We start from the raw sequence: 22,640 nt of genomic DNA on the forward strand, positions 1-22,640 counted from the left end.
TTCAACATCATCTCCGAGTTTATAATACAATGTTGACTGCTGAATCCCTATTTTTGACATTTTTACCTAATATTTCTTTTGTTCACACATTGTTGCCAATATAATGAAATTTTGTGCGACTGTCATACAAGTGAGAGGTTTAGCTAGCTATACAACCAGGGTTCATCCACCATTTTCTACAAAACGAAATGCCAGTACCTACACTGTAGTCAGGAATATGACAGTTGTTTTCCATTATTCGTTTGATGTTTAAAGCCTTTGATTTTGCCATTTGATAAGAGACTCTTCGAATTGATTTTCCTTGGAATTCGGTATTATTGTTATTTTACTATTTATCCTTTTTTCAAAGAATGATTGAAACGAAATCAGAATGATAGCTAACTTAAAGTTTATTATCTTGTAATACTGTGTGATTTTATTTCAGCAGGTAAATTGCTTCATGTTTGCATGCTCTTACAGAGAGCGATTTTATTTTGTGTAGCAATGATTGTACTCAAAACTGTGTAAACATACATCACAGACAGACAACACAACTTACTTTAAATTTCAAATAGACATAAACATTATTCTAACAAATACGTCAACAAAAAAGGGGAACTTGCGACATGTGTTCGCAATTAGAGATCTTTAGGTACAAAATACATTGTACCTGTAAAATATTCCATGTTCGCCTATTCCCGATTTAATACTTGAATTGAACTGAGTTTCGGAATGCATAACGGTTATGTTATGTGTAGTATGCTTGCCATGTTGGCGCGCCCGGTCTCGTTTCTTGTAGAGTTTGTGTTTTTGCCTCTTTTTTACCTAACCTTATGTGTATCTTTGCAATGAATTTGGAAACTTTAACTAACTATTTTTAACCCAAATTTCTCACCTTAAACAATGAACTAGATATAAGAAGATGTGGTCTGAGTGCCAATGAGACAACTCTCCATCCAAGTCACAATAATTTAAAAGTAAACCATCATATGTTAAAGTACGGCCTTCAATACGGAGCATATGGCTCACACCAAACAGCAACTATAAAGGGCCCTACAAGTGACTAATGTAAAACTATTCAAACAGGAAAACCAACGGTCTACGAGAAACCAGAAACATATATAAACCACATCAACAAACGACAACCACTGAACAACAGGTTCCTGTATAGATACTGTAAACCAACTAATTTCGCGAGATATTTATTTTCGCGTTTTTCGCGAGTATAAAATTAACGCGAATATAAAATGTCGCGAATATGTAAAACTTGGATTTTTCCTTAGCTATCTACAAGAAGAAATTTGAGAATCGCGAAATTAAATCGCCGCGAGATGAAATAGAAAGGGATAAACGCGAAACAAAGTATCCGCGAAAATAAGTTGGTTTACAGTATTCAAATATTAGGAGAAACGTTTACGACTAATGTATCTGACTTTCGGAACTGTTTGAATACTTAAGGTAACTATTTTAAATCTAATATGTACACAAAGCAAAACAGGACCCCTTGATATATTGATTTAAAACATGTTACCCCGAATTTAAATTTGAAGGTTAATATTGATTTTTCACAAGACCATTGTTACATAAAAACGATGTGTTCATACAGTTGTGATCGGTAAGAAAGATATTAATGTATCATGCACATGTACCATTCACTGCATGCAGCATTAAAAATTCAATGTGTCCACGCTTTAGATATTGGTATGTAAGTCCGACATTTTGAAAAATGTATTCATTCTCTTTGAACTTGGTACTTAAAACGAATATCGGCGGCTCAACATTGACAAACTATCGACCAACAGAGATGTCGTTCAAATCTATCAGATAGGTTATCATTATAATAAAGGCAGTGAACTCCGTAAAAGACTTGCCAAGAGCAGGTAGACCACCTGTAAAATTGCAGCGTGAAGACAGGGCAGTTTATCGCCTGGTTAGACAAATGGCATTTGCAACAAGTCCTTTTCTAAAAGACGTATTTTTGTGATTTTACTTTTTACTTAATAATCAACCAGAACAACTAGGAACCGATTGAAATTAGCAGGATTGATGTCAATGCAAATAATTAGTAGTCTCATGTGATCTAATCGACATCAACGAAACTCATGTTGTTTACCGCGATGTGGCGCAGAATCATTTGGTTGGACGAGAGCTGATTTTAGCTGCATGTTACAGATGAACAAATGTGAGTTCGAAGATAAAAATTATGGCACATACCCCAATTGAACATCCATGCAACCGACAGTCCCTTATTGTGGAGGTTCTGTAATAATATAGGGATGCATCTCTCATGATTGCAAGTTAGACTTGGTGACCACTCGAGATGTGAGCAGAACTTACCAGCTACGTCAAAATATTTGAAGGAAAATTATCAGCGACGTCAGAATGTGTGAAAAGTGTGAAAAGACGCTATCAAGCTTAATAAATTCAAGCGTAAATCTCTCTAAGAGAGGTGATAAGGACCAGCAGTGGTACTTTAATCATGTAATTTGATTTCTCGTATAAATATCGTAAAATATCATCCGCTCGATACAATTTAGAGTCGTTTAGTTTCAACTCCCTCAGGCAAAGTTGACCTTAGATGAATTTGGCTATTTGTTTTAGGCATTTTTGTCATATAGCTCTTCAACTGTTTCGGTACTTATACATCCCTCGGATTTCAAATGTTTGGCTTTGAGCGTTCCTGATGAAGGTAAATCCAGAAAAGCGCTTCGGACGCATAAAATTATTACGTGTTGTTTTCAATTGTTAGCTAGGGCGTTTCGCTCATTCACCAAAAAAGGTTCACATTGTAGCTCTCTGCAGATATCTAACAATATAAATGTGTAGAAAACCGATAATCTTTACATGCACAAGGGATCTGTTAAGTATCATAAAGTGAAACTCTTTGGTCAGAGTTTTGAAAATTATCATAAGATAGTCCTTAAATAAGGTGTATTTGTTTGAACCAATAATGGAATTCCAACACTTGTATTAGTACTTTTCGTTAATCTTTTGATCTGAAAAAAGTTTTTTGCAACTAATTATTAAATTCATTAAAAGTTAAAGAAACGCTCCATGCATGTTTTATCATATTATTCACCTTAGTGTTGTTTTATTTATATTTCTGCCGGACTGTAAACAGATGAATATATTCTAAATATTTCATGGATCCGACAACGAGGTCTACATTCTTTACTTATTTCAGAATTCATCCTGTATTTTTTTTTGTTCTGTCGAATTCGTAGGTAATTCGATTTGTAAGAGTGGCAATATCATTACATTTAAAAAGATTTTTCATGTGTCATCTTATGAAGCACTTTAGAAACACAACAGGTAAATTTTAGCCATATGAACATTTTGATGGCGGTCAAAATAAATTCTGGGGAATGCTCTAATTAAAGAGAAGAGTAGTGTAAACTTTACGTATTACCCTAAACTGTGAGAAATTGAAGGCATGTAGATTTTAATAAGTAACTCATTACCAACTCTTTTTTGATATTTTTCTATTTTCAAAAATCATATTGCAGGTAACTTTCTATTCAAGTATATAATTCTAAAGTTAATTGGCACTCTTGTATATCTTGTATATGTACAGGAAGTTCCTATGCAGAAGTCCATTGTCTATTTGAATCAAATGCGGAATTAAGCGACACCAATTAAAATTGAATGGATAATGAATAGACGAGACAAATATATGACAATACCCCCAATTACGATCACATTGGTGAAAGTATGATACATTATTAAATCTAATCTTATACCGTGTAGAAACTAATTTAGTCTAAAATTAGTCATTCTGAAATTATCTTTTAAATAACACAATAACAATTTAAATGAAATTAAAGATAATGTCTATTATATACAATCATTACTTACGCATAGCATCATGAAAATTGTAAAAACTAAAGCAAATGCTGGATTTTACACAGAGTTTATAATCAAGGAGAGAATATAACTATATTCATCTAGAGTGCATAATGAGTAATATAGTACACTGGATATTTATACAATTTGTATGTGGCTATTTTTGCAACTCTAACGCCTATGAAGTATACAGGCTTCCTGAAAGACATAGTAAGTATACATACATTCACGTTTTTATTAACATTAACTTTTCAGGGCCAAACTATACAAGATACATTTACATAGTTGACATTCAGGACAATGGCTCAGCTACCTAAAATTGAATTTATATTGAACAAGAAAAGTGGTTAAACTCGAATTTATGTCGCATGTATAAAAAATTAAATGACCGTGATTCTGACAAAATATCAAGAAGTGACAACAATCTTTACCATGAACATAACGAAGTTGATGATATGACATCAACTGACTTTAAACATTTGCAACACAATATCTTTGTACACTGTCGCTTCAAAATGAGTTGTCAGTGACAGGACTTAAAAGTGTTAAGGGCATAATGAAGTACCATGAACAAATAAATCATCATTTTAAGAAAAAATTAATTATGCGTTTAGTTCATTTGATATTCATGTTATTATTGAGCGCTTGAAAATGAATGATATATTGATGTATTTGAGCGTTATCTTACTAATCAATACTGAGTATCGAATATTTCATGTTTTATTACAGATAGAAGATCCTTATTTTATTTTGACGAAGATCGTAGTGGTTAAACTTAACATTAGGCGTATTTTGACTTCAATTTCAAATCATATCTAGCTGGTACTCAAATGTCGGTTTCTATAGTCCTAAATATTTATATATCTGGAGCATTTTTATTTTTCTAAATACCAAGGACTTTCCTTCCATTGAATTGATTACCTAGGATGTATTTGGCAACAAATTTTGGGTCCTCAGTGATCCTAAACGTCATACTTATTAGCCTTTTTAAACGTTTGTGATACTAGCATAACTGATGAGTCTTTGGTAGACGGAACGAGCGTCTGGTTACGAAATATTAATTCTGGTATCTATGATGAGTGTATTTGTCGATACTTTGATTCAATATTTTTTTAGCTATTCTGACAATAACAATATATGAGGACATGTACATGCAACTATTTTTAAAAAAAAATAGACAGACAAAATCTAGTGAATAATAAATATCAATAGTCGGAGAGAGACTGACAAAATCCGAACAAACACGAAAAAAGAAGGAAATGCAAACAACAGTTACAACAGAACAATACATAAAAAATTAAAGACAGAGCAACACAAACCACACCAACGAATGCAGGTGATCTTATGTGACAGTTTAAAAAAACGTCTTTTTTTAAAGCAATCAAAAGAGGAAAGTGTAAAATTTATGATTATGACAAACGAAACAACATCTAGCTATGAAGAACTGTATCCCGGAATGGGAGGGCTAAAATGATATAGAAAGCAAGTGCCACGAAAATGATGTACATGTAAAATAATAATGTGTATTTCGTAATGACATAGCAAATTTACGGTTAAAATTCGAAACAATCGAAACAGATGATAATGAAAGAAAAAATATTAAACGGTTGCACCAAAGATAAATATTTCAATCAGTTTTGTATAGCTTGTGATACAGGTTGTCCTTTTGAGTATTAAGACACTCATTGTCATAAATTGAAAATTAGAAACAATCAATCATTGTCAAAGTCGGTAACTGGAAATCGCAGTTCATATATATATATATTAGATTTTAAGAATTGTTTTATTATTTAGATATCACCCATGTAAATGGATTAAAGTTCTTATCGCCATATATTAGTAATTTTGCAATAGGAGAACATAAAAGACTTGTTCTAAGATGTCAAGTGCGCACTGACAGAGAACCTAATTTTGAGGTAAGATTGAACATGAAATTACAGTATGCATTACATCCAATTACAATTAATAAGAAAAGTTCAAGTATAATGTAAAGTAATAGAAATACCGACTCAAGGAAAATTCATAACGGACAGTCATTTGAGAAACGTCAAAATCAACTGATCAAAAACATTAAACGAATAGAAAACAACTCTCATATTCCTGAATACGTACAGGCATTTCCCGATGTCGAAAATTGGGGATTATCCTGGTTCTATATAAACTTAAACCTTCTAATTGTATGACAGTCGTAGAAAATTCCATTGACACCAATGTGTTAGCATAAAAAGAGCACAATACCACAATGACGTCAACAATATCAGATGAAAGTAAGGTAACCAATTTTGCTATGGATAATCAAAGAAAAAACTCTTTTGATCCTTTGAAACCTTTTAAAAACAATAACTGTACTTGAACTAGGTCTTAAAATATCTATCTTAGCCTTGTTAACCAAACGCTCTATTTAAAACTTTTTAATGTGAGAATCAAAACGCCGATTACATTTTGAACGTCATTTTTGTGTAGACAAATCGACAGTTTTTTTTGCTATATAACATATTTTATTTTATTGTAATGTTTGTCCTTAGACCAATGAACATCAGACAACATATTTATATAAGAATATGGGGACACTCATTTTTTTTTATTCATATATAAAAACTCGAACCTTATAATGAGTGCAAGATATAACTATCACAGTTTGATATAAGTGAAGTTATTTTTTTAACTAGAATTTTTAACTGGTTTATTTAAGGTCACTAAATAAGTATTTTGTACACGGAACTCAGTTATGAGTTTCGTATCAATAATGAGTTTTGATGTGAAATTTTTATAAAGACTTTCGAAATGTTTTTCGATAAAGTGCTGGAAGGATGTAGTATACGTTGCTGGAACGTGTGTAATAATGTTAGGATTGTTAAGTATTATGTTCCGATGTCCTACGTTTAATTGATTTCCGAGCAAATGAGCTTCGGTCGGAAGTCGGAAGTTATACAAGCATTATTTTGGAAGCTTAATACATTCTCGATAGTCACATAAGTGAACACAAATCAGTACCTTATTTAAAAACGAATGCTCAAATATGAAGAAACTCACTAAACATTGCTAAAATCATAGTTCATTTTTGATACAGCTGCGGAAGAGTTATTTATTCTTTCATATGAAAATAAATCGAGGAATTCAAAGCACTGCGAACGCACCAAATTGAGACAAAATTACGTTGTTCTCCTCTTATATTTGATGCGTTTCCCTCAGTTTTAGTTTGTAACCCGATTTGTTTTTATCTCTATCGATTTATGAGTTTGGAACAGCGGTATACTACTGTTGCCTTCATTCATTGGAGTGGTTTACACCTATATCTTATTATAAGCTTGTTAAAGGCGAAAATTGTATTAGCTAGTACTAACCAAAGGAAAAGGTGTTTAAGGCTTTTAACTTGAGGAAATGTGCGGAGAGAAAATAAAACACTATCTATGTTAACCAAGTCATAAAATTTTATAATCGGAAATATATGTATTTGGTTCTAGATTAATAAGGGATAGACAAATACCACAGTTTACAATATGTCCGGAAAAACGTCACAACAAAAACCCAAATGGCATTTATTAAAATAATAAATGAATTATATAACGACTGTCAAAGAATTATTCATTAAATACGCCATTTTGTTGTTCATTGTTATGGCATGGAAGTTTTGGCGTATTCTATACAAATTGGAGATGTTCCTCCTTCCCAACGTCAGTTTTTATGTATATTCTGGGTCCGTCGTCAAGGAGAAGGGTTAGACGATATATTTCAAGTTACTTTAGAAGGTCACGACAACCAAGTTAAAGAAACTCAGCGATTTGTAAATATTTTATTATTAATAGACCCTTTGTCATATTGATATGTAATTGCACGTTTTATTATTGTTAAAATGTGAATATTGGAAAATGTCTGTACACCGATTAGAAATTCATTTTATTTTTCTACAATTTGTATTTGTTTTTCTAATAAGCTATTTATGATAACCTTCATAACTAATAATGTGTTTAAAAACCTTTGTGAGATTAGCAATGCTTTGAAATCGTTTTTTGTTTTTGTTTGTTTGATTGTGTTTATAGAATAAGCTTAAGACAATATTGTATGATTGTCAATGAGAATATCACTATCAATCACAGACCAAGTGACATATACGTTGTCAACAAAAGGTCAAAGAACGACCTTCAAAAATGAGGAATACCCCTGTGTTTATTTTGAGTAGTATAATTGTATTTAATTATTCCCTTTTTTGTTTTTGTTGTATTAGATTCATAAGATTTGTCGTACACTGTAGTACTTTATAATTGTAAATAATCTTATAATTTCTTTATTTGTTTAATTCTTTTGATTTCCTTTAGTGGGTAAGGATAGAGAACTCAACGTCTGCAAAAGTTATAAGAAATAATACTGACGATGGACGCTATTTGATCTTCGTAAAAAGACGACAACGACGGCGAGGTGACACATACAACAATAAACTTGTAATACGAAACACACAAGCATCAGATTCAGGAGTTATAAAGTGTCGTGTAAATGTCAGAGGGTCCGCTGTCATAGAAAGACAATTCAAAGTTAACGTTGGAGGTGAGTCTTACATTAAACAATAGCAGTCTCTATAAGTATTTACCTATAAAACGTTTAAACCGCAGCATTGGTATGCACCTGTCTAAAGTGAGGAGCCTGTTGTTCAGTGGTTGCCGTTGGTTGGTGCTGTTCATAAATTTTTACAATTTGTACAAATTATACCGTTGGTTTCCCTCATTTAATTGTTTAACAATAGTTATTTTGGTGCACTGTCATAGCTTGCTGTTCGTTGTGAGTCAATGCTCTGTGTTGAAGGCCGTACTTTGACATATGATTGCTTATTGTTGACACAATGTGATTTGGATGGACAGTTGTCTTATTGGCACTCATACCACATCTTCTTATTCATAATTGAAAAGTCTTATCAAGTGATAGGCGACATGTTTTAGCGGAAAGGTAATTGACTGTTATCTAACTTTACACATCACCAAATTCTTAAACCGTTGATTCATCAATCATAATAGAGAGACGGAATATATAAAAGGAATAATAGCATAATTTGAATAGAAAATGACAATGTCATGCAAAAGAAAGAATACCGACAACACAACAAACTGCAGTCTACCAAACATAACGTATACAACCAAAGACTTTAATAACCACATCAAAACCACAAGGGTTGATATTGAGTGCTCCATATTGGGATAAGCATATCATGCTCTATTTTCGGTTACCGTCGTAGTGCTTATGTAAGTACAAACCTTGTTATAAGTGTTATGCATACAACTGTGATTTATATATGTGTTGATCAAAACGCATCACTCAGATGTGTTTCTTCATAAAACGATGGTTTAAATACGTTATCTGACTTGCCAATGCAGGTGTTTGAATAAAGCTATGTTTAATGTCTCCATATGAATATAAATGCAACTCAATGAAAACCATACTTCCCTGCTCCCGAAGCGCTTTTTTATTTATCTTCATCAAGACGTTCATAGTCAGAAAATTGAAAGATAAGTATGTATAAAAAACTTAATATTTGATGAACTATATAACCACAATAGATCACAAATAAAAAGTCAAATGCATCTAAAGTCAACTTTGATGAAGATGTAATGTAAATAGAGTTCGTCAATTTGAAGCCTAGAGTATTACCATTATTCAAAATTCTACGGTCGAATCATTTTTCAGAATTCTACATTTAATTCCTTTATCAAATATCTAAGGTAGTATATTCAATTACAATATTTCTATTTGATACGAAAATGTGAACCATGCATAAGAGAGATTAATGTTGAAAAAGGTAAAATCACAAAATACTAAACTCCGAGGAAAATTCAAAAAGGAAAGTCCCTCATCAAATGGCAAAATCAAAAGTTCAAACACTTAGTGTGAAGGCCTTTATTAACACAAAGACAGATCAGGAAAATGAAATCAAAATTACAAATTAATTCATGGGATCACATCTATCCTACTAAACTTGATATGTCAGATTAAACAAATTTACTTACGTCAGCTTCGCATCGAGGCTTGAATCTAGTAATTTTCGATCAAGGATTGTGTTTTGATAAGATCTTAATTTTGCAATAAAAGAGAGTTATAGATTTATATGTTGTTGATCTTTCAAATCATCTTACGACTAGAACAATATTCTGAAAATTTGATCCGCGGGATACATCATTTGAAGTTCCCCGTTCTGTTATTTATAAGCAGGCTATAACATTGAATTTTAATAGAATATTCTAGACGTGAAGTATAGCTTTACGTAACATCTGCATTGTGATTTTAATTTAATTTATAACAATATTCTTTTTTGGTTCGCCAGACCAATCTTTTGTCTGCAAACGACTTATATGTGGCATTAAATCCAAAACCGAGTCTGAAAATCATAAACCATCAAAATGTCGAGAAATTGCGAAAAAGACAGCATAGACGTATATCAATATCCTTACGCCATTCTTACGTGCAATTTATCAGTTCATGACAATTTAAAGTAATTATTCATATTGCAAATTTGCTCATCTGTTTTTCTCTTCAAAAAGGTTTCAAGTATTTCCAAGAAATGTACGGTTTACGGAGTTGAAACACCAATACCTTCCAACGAAAAGCAATTTATCTATTATCAAATGATGTCAAAGTACTTAACATTTGTCATGTCATTTTCAGAATCTATATTGACTCCGATTAGACTGGAATCATACACTCAGCGTGGAGAAGGATTGCTCCGAATTCGCTTAAAGAACAAATGGACTTATTTTCATTACAATACTTTCAGTTCAGTAAAGGCCTCTATTGTGTGTCGGTCTCTTGGATATCCGTATGTATACAATTTGCTTAAATAACCAGCTACTTTAATACAATTTATATACATTATTTTGATTATTTAAGTATATTAATCTCCTTCTATGATTCAATGAATAATGAAGAAAAAGAGTAGTATGTAGGTGTCATGAATATTCATTCTTACAACTTAGTTACGTTTGTGGTTCAAGTATCACAGTAAATCTTGGTAAAAACACATCCATGCTTTCTATCTAATAATTGCGAACGGCTTTTTTTTATGTCTACAAAAATGTGGCGCTTGAATTCTGACAGTTTTGCACAAAAAACCATCGGGAACAAAATTCCACCAGCAGTGTATTACCGAAAGGTCTGAATTTAACAATATGATTCTGAATAAGACTGAAACATTTCTCGACGTTCGTAAAGTGTAGGACTCTACCTCAATATTTCGATAATCTTAAAGTATCACAATTTTGTATTGATACATTATCCACAATCTAAACAGTATCGGAGTTTATAAGCAGTCTAGAGGGTGTATGAGTTTGTTTTGACAATTTAAAGTGTGTTTGAGTTCTTGTTGACACATCTTCAGCCATCAAGTGTGTATTCGTTTTCCTCCACACCTTAATGTTATACCTAGTTTATTAAAAGTTTTGAATACAAAAACTAAAAGAATATTATGCACGTACGATCCAACGCTGATCCATTTAGTCTTTTATCTTTCTTATTGTTATGGTGTCTATTAAGAATTACAGATTGTTCATTAATTAGTGAATCAAGTAACAACAGTATTTAACTGAATGATGGAATCATTGAACGGCAGTATACATGAAGTGAATTTAACTCTGACGCCATTCTAATCGACCTAGGTTTAATCACTGAAAGAAATAAGCTTCTGACATTATCTAAACCTCAAAATGTACGAGCTTATGTCTATGTTTCATAGCCAAGTTTTTTTTTTCATTAAAAATAATAAAAGCAGCATAATTTTCAAGTTGTATCAAATATTCAAGCATCTCATATCAATTTTATTTATGTCTTTTTCTTCCAGATATGGGGGTGTAGCACGAAATACATATGAAGAACGAACTATATTAGGACATGCAGAGCATCACGTGTACAAAAGTGAAAAATATAACCCATATTGTATCTATGGAATCAGTTGTTTCCCAAATGTTACAGATATCGTCCAATGTCAAATAATAAAACAAAAAAAATGTTACTCTCCACATGTGCTTGGAATTACTTGCAGGTTGGAGCCTGTTAAAAGTATGAAATAATTTATAACTTTATAACACTTGAAAAGTAAATGTATTAGCAAAAACAGTGAACTGTATGAGCTCTTATACGACTTCCCCTTAACAAAACTTGGGTACTTAAAAAAGGCATTTGTGACACAATTTTAGTCTTTTCTCATACAGTTCAGTTGCATTTTGCCGGTTTGTTTTAGTTTCAAATAATTGACAGGATAAATCAGTATCAAAAGCTTTTATTATAAACATGATAAATGTGAGATTGTTCTAAGGTTAATACATTCATGTTTTTTTTTCATTGTCGAAGGCCGTACGGTTACCTTTAATCGCTTACTCGTGTTACTGTGGATTCATTATTATGCGTTGGATACCAATTTTCTTTGGCTTTCGTGGTTATTTGGTAACCACAAATTCCAATATCCAACAATTTACAAATTTTCTTCAGGAATATATTCAGACTTTGTCCAAACAACAAAATCAAACATCCACGAAAATGCATGTTTTCCTCAATCCACGTAAATTGGTACCCACGAAAATAAATGAATCCACAGTACATCGACTTTATAAGAATGTATGTTACTGACAAGATATGACACTTTCACAATTCCAACGTTGAAATCATCACAATTTTCATGGATTTCCGTTTGAGATTCGTCCATATATTTTCATTTGTTTAGGTTATATCCGTAATATCATATATGAAATAAATAAAGTGTAAAGTATATTGATTTTAATTTTTTCAGTTCCAGACGTGCCTGTTCGTTTGTTGGTTCCAGGCATGGGGGTCCTGAAGTTACAAGAGGGTGTTGTAGAAGTTTTTCTTGATGGTCATTGGGGATTCGTTAATATAAATTATATCGGACAGTCCGAAGTACATGCTCTTTGTCAAACCCTTGGTTTTAAGTAAGTAAACATAATTCTTTGTTTTATGAACACATTTATACTGCTACCATTTTTGTTTGACTATAGCCTTAAAAGGAGAACGAAGACACCATAAAGACACAAAATGAAATACTAAACTTGAAGAGAAACCTACGATCCCATGAAAAAACGAGGTATAACTCAAAAGTCTACAACACGTTACATATTAAAATTCCAGAGTGGCGCTACGAACCTCACTTAAACCCGGATGTGGTTTCCGGTTATCAAGAAGAACTTCGATGAGCAGATACAAATCATGATAGAATGCATACTTACTTTGATAAATTTTCCTAGAAACTATAAAGACTGAATCATATCTAATTGAACGATTAAGTTAACCATTGCTAGCAACGTAGATTTGCTTTTCATGTCAAATTAAAGGCAACATTTTTTGAACGTAAGATTCTCCATTTTTAACGTAAGATTCTCATTTTGTTCTCCTTAGACTTTTCTAAATGCATGGTTTAAAGGTATTTAAAAATAGACGGTACATACGTCTACATTAAAGCTTTCAAAACATTTGTCTTATAGTTGTTTAAAAGTGAGAGGTTCAGCTAGTTTTTGAACATGGTTTAATTCTTTATTTTCTAAAAATAAAAAAAAAATGCTTGTAACATGGCAGGAGTACAACAGTTATTTTTCATTCGTATGATGTGTATGAGTTTTTGATTTTTTTCCATTTGGTATAAGATTTTCCGTTCAGATTTTTCATTGGAGTTTGATATTTTATTATTCTACTTTTTATTTATTCTCGATTTAGGTATGGTGGTGAGAGTTATAAAGCAACAGATATTTATTTTAAATTCAATTCGCTGGACTATACAAATCCAATTTTGCGAAACCTTTCTTGCTCCGAGAATGCATTACATTTTAATGAGTGCAATCATACGGTATGGGGAGATCGTACATTGGATAGCAGTTGGGATATTTTAGCTATTAAATGCTGGACACATTCAGAAATATGTAAGTTTAAACACAACCATGACAACCTAGCGAACAGTCTGAACTATTAAATGTATTACATAGACTTGTTTATTTAAAGAAATGTTTTTATTATATTACATTCCTGCACCGAAATTCGTCAACTTAATAAAAAATCTAGACCTGTTTCACTATTTTGCAATTCAAGATTGTGGAAAACAATCATACATCCCTAATTTAAAGATATGCACTCAATAAACTAAAATAAAAAAGTTAGCAACAAGTTTTATATGTATTCAATTGAAGATGATTCAGGAGTTCAAGTACGACTAGCAGGATCAAACATAGAACACGAAGGACGAGTTGAAATCTTGCACAACAACGTCTGGGGAACTGTGAATGATTACTGGTATGGATATCCGGGAGCGAATGTGTTGTGCAAAATGTTGGGGTATCCGTAAGTACTGTGTGATTGGAATGATGATAATGTGTAGCAACACATTTATATGATACATTCTTATGAGCAGTTTGTGACATAGTTATATTCTGCATAGGGTTGACATGTCGAACAGGATCTGCCTACTCTTCCGGAGCATTGAGATCATACAGGGTGTTAAATGTAGTTCGTGTTGCTCAGTCTCTGGTTTTCTATGTAATGTTTTGTATCCTGTTGTTTGTCATTTAGTTTTTATTTTCATTTGCATATAAAAAATACAACGTCTGAAATGACTGATCAAATAAACAAGAGAAATCTAGTAAAAAAAATAGAAAAAATGTTGTTAACTAATCATTTAACATTCTTGTCGTTAAAATTGACCGATAAGTCAAAATTATGGACAACTACCTTGCACAAAGTCTTTTATCTTTGACCTTTTTGACCTATAAATGTGGCTGAGGCCTCAAATTAATACTGGAAACACCAGAATCATGATGTAATGTTCCTGAAACTTCTTCATGTTAATGCATTATGTCAAATTGACCCTTATTGACGAGAAATATATTCTGCGAGAACTGTTTTCGTGTTTAAGTTTTTAAAACAATATTTTCACATTATACTGTAAAGACAAATTGACTATTTTTGAGAACTCTGCAGTGTATATTTTACAATAATACTTCATATACTATAATTGAAACATAGAGTTTACATGTCATCTTTCAAAATCTTTTCAAAATCCTAGTTTTTTTCATCACTTTATAAGGATAAAAAGGCGCCAATATATAAACACATTTCCCCACAAATTTCCAATGGCTTATATCTCGAAAACAAGCACACGGACCCTTCAATGCTTCATTTGTTTCTGCTTTTTTAGTTCCTTTATTTCCATATTATCGATGTGTAACAGTCTTTTTAAAAAACTTGTTATTTTGAAACAGAATAGCGTACATCCTTAATGGAAATTTATGAAAATAACAATTGTTAAAAATCGACAAAACAAAAACATTGCTTTCATTGAATCTTTTCAACAGCCAGTGTTGGAATGACAGTAAATACAAAAGTCACGTGAATGTATACAACACTTCCATAATAGTTCATGCATAATAAAAAAGAACATAATGTTATCTGAAAAAAAAGGTTTATAGCAAGTGAATTAGATTTTTAGGTCAATTTTTTCGAATGAATCGGCGGAATGAGGAGCGTATTTCTCATAGTTAAAAATTGCCTTCCTGTCTAGCATTTATCTACTGTTGTAAAATTTCATTCAGTACGTTAATCATGCTAAAATCCTGCGCTAACCAAGTTAACTTTATACTTAAATTATATTATAAGTTCATAATAATCTGCAGGTATGGAGGAGTACCTAAATTTGAAAGAATAGCTCCCGGACAAGGACCAACATGGATAGACTTCATCGAATGTCCTCTTGATGCAAATGATTTACAGGACTGTGAGTTTGAATGGGTTAAGTCAGAAGAAGACATTCACAGAAGTTTGTTTGGATCAGCATTTATTAAATGCAGAACAGAACCGGTCGAAGGTATTTATATAAGTTGCTATAGTTATTATAATTATGACTACCCTATAGTTTTTGTTTGTGTGAACTGCAACAGTTTTTTTCCAATTTATGTATATAATTTTATATGATAAAAAGTAAAATCACAAAAATACTGAACTCCGAGGAAAATTCAAAACGGAAAGTCCCTAATCAAACGACTGGACAACAACTATCATATTCCTGACTTGGTAAAGGCATTTTCAAATGTAGAAAAAGGTGGGTTGAACCTGGTTTTATAGCGCTAAACCTCTAACTTGTATGACGGTTGCATCAAATTCCGTTATATTTACAACGATGCGTGAACAAAACAGACATAATAGTTAAAATAGTCACAATATGGGTACAGCAGTCATCACTGTGTCACAATCTCGAAACAAACAAATATTTAACAAAAAAGCACAAAATATGTAAAATCACAAAATTACTGAACTCCGAGGAAAATCCTAAACGGAAAGTCCCTAATCAAACGGCAAAATCAAATGATAAAACACATCAAACAAATGGACAACAACATCGTTAAGCATTTATAAGATTTAAAAACCACATTCATTGCTTCGCGTGTCTGACGTCAGAAAATGTAAACGACTCATAGGAAGAAAATTTGTCGTTCAAAGTATTTTCAAAAAAAATTATAATTTCACATGGGGAATGGTGGTATACAGGGTTAAAAAAATCAAAAGTTGTGTTAGAACTATTTTCAGAAACAGACAGAGATTTAAAATTATCCAGAAGTTCTTTAGAATTTTTAAGAATCCACATATGGTTTATACCACTACGCGAGTAAAATAATTTTGTCGTTTGTCGTTCAAAGTATTTTCAAATTTATAATAGAACAATAACAAAATGACATATAATAGAACAATAACATAATGACGGGATCTTTAAAAGTACAGAGTCGCGTCACATGAACCAAAGAAACACAAAAAGTCGCACATAAACACCAGCAAAAATGAAAGAAAATACAAACACATTGACGGGATGTATAAGTACCGAGCCACGTCAAATGGATATCACAGAAAACAGACCAAACAGTAAAAGTAATATTAATAATTGAACAAAGACAAATAAAAGAACAATATAACACGTTGTTAAGATGATAAACAACGTCAGTACGCAGAATCTATACATCAAGACCATTATGTATTATTTGTGAAGTTGATACGGAATATTTATCAACAAGGTCTTGGTACCTTCCGATGATATGCATATCTATAAACGTATGAAACGGATTGATCAATTACATTTTCCCCCTTGGTTTACACTTCGATAAACCATGTTTTCGAAACTACTTTCTGCGATCTATTCATGCGCAATACAAATGCATGCATGGATCCCGGGAATTTGAGAAAATTGACATTGAAAAACAAAAATTGTTTCTATTTAAATGCATACTAGTATATACCAGAAAAGAAATAATGCATTAAAGCTTTGAAAATGTAAAAAATTTAAATTCGTATCAAATTCCGGGAAAATTCACGAATAATTTGGCGAATTTACGTCATGTCAAAACACGACGTCATACGAATGAAAACTTTCAAGCGAAAGACTATTTCGTTACTTGTACGCTTCAAATTCGGATAATATGTAATTGAAATTAAGTTTTTGAGGCAGGTGCAATTTTTGTTTTAGATTCTGATGCATTTATCGGACAAATATTTTTTTCAGAGAGTCAAGATGGCGACTTATTCTTTAGTTACAACACGCCATTATGCTTTTGGTGGTAAATATAGAAGCCATCAAACAAAAACAAAAGGTTAATTAGAAATCGAAATTGTTTTGCTGAAGAATTATAAGGATTAAACACATTTTTTCTAGAGGTTATTGATGTGTACACCGGAGCTCTTACTCACAAACTTAACATAAAGGTCCTTCGGACTTTTATTCAGTTTGTGCATCAATAACCTCTTGAAAAAAATGTGTTTAATCCTAAAATAGCGACACAGAATTACTACACCGACACGCTGAGCCGGCTTTTTAAAGTGCTTGTTTAAAGTGCATAGGTCTCTGCTGGAAGAAATGTCAACTCAATCGGCCATATTGTTTTACTCTTAGCCAACCAGTCTTTTATTTCAGAACTTGACGCCGCGAGCTTAGCAGAGAAATAGCTAATTCTATTTCAAAAGTCTTTCGTTTGACCTGACTAGAGTTCATATCAATGACATCACAATCTCGGGGAGACTTTGGAGACAATGCAGACAATATAATAATGTTTAAATACTGTGTACTTTCAAATGATTTGTGGAGTAGGTTAAACATATATAGATATCAGAAGATGTGGTATGAGTGCCAATAAGACAAATCTCCATCCATGTTACAATTTGTAAAAGTAAACCATTATAGGCCACAGTACGATCTTCAACACAAATCAATGGCTCACACCGAACAGCAAGCAATAAGGGGTCTAAACATGACTAGTGTAAAACTATTAAAACAGGAAAACAAAATGTTCATCAATAATAAAAGTACTAGTAGATATACTTATTCCACACAATCTTATCAAAAAAGTTCACTCATTTAAATAAATTGTTTGGTTAATATGAATGAAAATACATTTGCTGCAACTCATTTAAAGCCTTCCTCTCTAACGAGAAAGGTAAATATGTTAAAAAAGTAAAAACATAATAATACCGAACTCCTAGGAAAATTTCAAAACGGACAGTCCTTAATCAAATGGCAAAATCAAAACCTTGAACACACAAAACTAATGGGAAACAACTGTAATATTCCTGTCTTGGTATCGGCATACTTATGTGAATTGTGCTAAGATATTAGAAGCTGCCGATGTTTCCTTGATAATATTTAAGTAAGTTTCGGCAATAAGTTTTATCGATAGGTAGTATGTATTCCTTTTGGGCTCAATTTCGCCCCTTCAAGTGTAGACTAGTATTGTAATAAATCCCAGTCTATGACCTAACTCGATAAAGACCTGTTTAAATTGCATTTAATTGTTAAATTCAACAGCGCATACCGTTATTGTGATAATATTTATTCGTTAAATAATCAAGACTTTTCAAAATATACTGCTGCAATTTACCAAAAGTAACTCCCTCTAATTGAATGAAATATGAATAATCACAACTGTCTTTCTTGATATTTAAAAATATTTCAATTTTACGCGGGTATCCGTTAATCTATTTTTTTACAAAAGGAACGACTTTTTGTTCCCTATTCTAAATTTTTCATTTTTTCAACAGACATATTCCTTCGGCATCATCTTACAGTTTTTATATATTTTAACTTTTTCACTATGCTCATGTCTATTGTGACGTTTTGGATTTCAATTAACGTAATCTGTGTATTACTGGAAAAATATGAAGTCATCAAAAATTGCTTAAAACCTTTACTTAATTTTTCCATCGATATAACAATTATGTTTACCGTTTGATTGTACTTGTAGAAAACAAAATTCAAACTAGATAGGCCATCCTCATTTTTACAGAGATGTTGTTTACCGAACACTGTATTTTAAAAAAGATCCGGGTAAACTTATCGATCCTATAAATAAACTCATTCTGAAAGGATACCATTTAAACACTGTCATTAAATCTTTGAATTTTGTTTTATTTGTATTTTTATTGATTTTGTCAAAAATAATTTAAACTCAAACTAATTTTTGAGACGACGATGCTCCTTTTGCTCCATTATACGGAATTTATATATCGTTCGTTATGTCTTTTACTTTAGTCAATTTGGCTGTACCTGTAGAACCCTACTAAAAACGGTATTTCATATCCTATATTTTACGGTAATATTGTACTTTAGGCGCGGAAATCACTACATGATCCGTGTTAACTCATGGACCTTGCAACACACTTATTATTAAAGGTTATCAATGTTTTAATCAAAACTTTGAATATTATTTTTCCTTGGCCCAAATATCGGTTTGTCATCAACAAATTAACACATAACTAAATATGTATTCTTTTTTAAACATGCAACAGTTCATTTTCTATATAGAAATTGCTTTATCTATATAAAACATTATACATATTTTTTATAGGGTTAAATTCTTACAAGCCTACTGCCTGTCGATATTTTAATTGTTTGTCATTGCACAAGTCATGACTTCCATGACGTTAAAATACTAAATCCCAGGGATGCGTTTCAGTTGATTTATTTTTTCGCGATTTTTGCGAGTAAAAAAATAACGTGAATATAAATAATCGCAAAAAATCTCGAAAAAAAATCGCCGCGAATTTGGATAGAAAGGGTTTGAAGCGAAATAACAACAACAACAACAACAACAACAATACTTTATTTAAAGAGGGTTACACCGTTAGCTATATAACTAATCTTCCCGGAGGCCCTCATCATAAAAAAAATCAAACAAAATGCTAACATATACATTGCCTAAATTAGTATAAAAAGACAAGTATGATAATAATGTTTAATAAAGGCAACAGTAGTATACCGCTGTTCGAAATTCATAAATCGATTGAGTAAAAAAACAAATCCGGGTTACAAACCAAAACTGAGGGAAACACATCAAATATAAGGGGAGAACTACGACACAACAGAAACACTACATTAAAATTTACACACACAGCAACTAACTATAATATAACAATGGCCATTTTCCTGACTTTGTACAGGACATTTAAAGAAAAATATGGTGGGTTGAACCTGGTTTTGTGGCTAGCCAAACCTCCCGCTTTTATGGCAATGTTAAATATAACATTAAAATGACAACATTACATGACAGGAATACAATACAAATAAATGGGAGAACATATAGGACAGAGAAACATAGGAATAGTAGCTAACAATACAACTTGATAAAATATTATGAAAAAAATAACGTGATGACATAATCAGTTTTCAATATTTTTATAAAGCTAGGTTGATTTCAATAAATGATCTGTTATTTTGTATTTGAAAGAATTAACATTTGTAATATTTTTCTTAACGGTATTGGCAAATTATTCCACAAGAATGGTCCAGAATACATAAAAGATTTTTTGAACAATTCTGTTTTTGGTTTAGGGAGTATGAGGTTTCCTTGAATAGCATTTCTCAAGGGGTATGGATTTATGTCTGAAACATAACGAAACTTGTTAGTAAGATATGATGGTGCGTCATTTTTAATGCACTTAAATGTCATCACAAACTTGTGATATTTTATTCTCTGTTCAACTGTCATCCAGTTTAAGTGTTTGAATAAGGGCTCGGAAGGAGCGAATGGGTCTGTTTCTAGTATTAATCTAGCAGCTCTCTTTTGTAATTTTAATATTCTATCTAAACCCTCACTGCTACAATTACTCCACACTATACAACAATAATTAATTAGTCGCAAGATATAACCATTATAGAATAATTTTCTGCAGTCTAGATTTAGAAATTTCTTAGGTTTTAACAATAGATATAGCCTAGATGAAATTTTTGAGCAGATCACATCAATTTGGTTTGTCCATGTAAGGGAAGGGTCAATTTTAATGCCTAAGAGACTTTCGCATGTGGAAGATTGTATCAGTTGATTGTTAATAGTTATACAACTCTCATTGAAATTAAAGCATCCGCGACAATAAGTTGGTTTACAGTATATTGTGTGTGAAGAAATTAGTTTTATCCTTACTTACTTACTTAATACAATAATTTTTCATCCATACTCAGTTTTAACTGAAAAAGATTTATCGAATAAAGGCAACTGTAGTATACCGCTCTTCAATAGTAATAAATTGAAAAAGCGAAAGCAAAACGACAATGTTAAACATACCACTAAAAATGACAACATTAAGTGACAGGAATACAGTACAAATAAACGCGAGAACACTAAGGACAGATAAATAAATAAATAATATAATAGTACATTACAACATGTAAACAACTGAATGCAACGGCCATCTCCAACTCCAATGAATTTACGCCAGAACACCACAATATAATTATAAACTGTGCATCACTTGAAATTAATACTTCCTAGCACTCACTTTTTTCTACATTTGAAAATGCCTGTACCAAGTCAGGAATGTGACAGTTGTTGTCCATTCGTTTGATGTGTTTTATCATTTGATTTTTCCATTTGATTATGGACTTTCCGTTTTGAATTTTCCTCGGAGTTCAGTATTTTTGTGATTTTACTTTTTTCAATATTTTTCAGCAAATATGCCGCGATACTTTTTCTGGATTAACATCAATAATATTTAAAAGCATTTTATTTTATTGTCATATTGCATGGGTAAGGAAATTTGATACTATTTTTTTATGTTGATATATGATTTTGATATAGTTCAATATTTCGTAGGTTTCGTAGAATTAGGAAATGTTTTTTTTTATTTTCTTTTACACAACTGCATACAAATTCGATCTTTAACAACATGTGACATGCAAGACAACCTTATATATACTGTGTCTCTATTCCTTGTAATAATTGTAGTTCCAGAAGTTAAGTTTAGACTAAACGGAACATGGAGTGGTCAAGGTATTGGTATACTTGAGTACTTTAAAGACGGGTACTGGGGATATGTGTGTGGGGCCTATATGGGAACCTCTGAGGCATCGATGTTCTGTCACCAATTAGGATTTACGTGAGTAGAGAATATAATTAACTACTTAATCATATCACATATAACCAGATACAACGGTTACTAAACTGCATTACATTCATGGACTTATTCCAGATTTTAAAAGAATTATAGGGAACTGCATTTTTTATCAAAGATTGACGTTCTCCATGTTTGTAGATAATTCATGCATATCATTACCGCTTGATACTTATCTGGTAAACTTGCACAAATACAAGGAATATCTGATTATTTTCCAGCAGAACTATTCAAGTACTGTAAATGCTTGAATGTCCGTTTTTGTACTAAGAATAAATACAGTAATCTGTTTAAGTAATTTATTATATAGAGCTTTCAAAATTCCAGGTTTTACTTCATGTAGTTTATAATTTGAAAGTTTTCAAAAAGGAAAGATTTGGTATAATTGACAATGAGACAACTATCCACCACAGACCAAATTGCAT

General features: G+C 31.8%; 1 protein-coding gene across 1 annotated transcript in view; it reads left to right on the forward strand.

Moving 5' to 3' along the window:
• The first annotated feature begins 3,859 nt into the window (after nt 1-3,859).
• Nucleotides 3,860-22,640, forward strand: part of LOC127704793 (egg peptide speract receptor-like) — a 28,488-nt gene continuing 9,707 nt past the window's right edge. Inside the window, exons 1-10 of the mRNA XM_052209003.1 lie at nt 3,860-4,032; nt 5,617-5,738; nt 8,139-8,364; nt 10,471-10,621; nt 11,639-11,856; nt 12,584-12,743; nt 13,522-13,724; nt 13,989-14,139; nt 15,468-15,658; nt 22,050-22,200. Coding sequence (XP_052064963.1) covers nt 3,936-4,032; nt 5,617-5,738; nt 8,139-8,364; nt 10,471-10,621; nt 11,639-11,856; nt 12,584-12,743; nt 13,522-13,724; nt 13,989-14,139; nt 15,468-15,658; nt 22,050-22,200 — 1,670 coding nt within the window. The 5' untranslated portion in view covers nt 3,860-3,935. The remainder of the gene's footprint in view (nt 4,033-5,616; nt 5,739-8,138; nt 8,365-10,470; nt 10,622-11,638; nt 11,857-12,583; nt 12,744-13,521; nt 13,725-13,988; nt 14,140-15,467; nt 15,659-22,049; nt 22,201-22,640) is intronic.

The sequence above is a fragment of the Mytilus californianus genome, unplaced genomic scaffold (genome assembly GCF_021869535.1).
Source record: "Mytilus californianus isolate M0D057914Y unplaced genomic scaffold, xbMytCali1.0.p SCAF_6, whole genome shotgun sequence".
Lineage (NCBI taxonomy): Eukaryota > Metazoa > Mollusca > Bivalvia > Mytilida > Mytilidae > Mytilus > Mytilus californianus.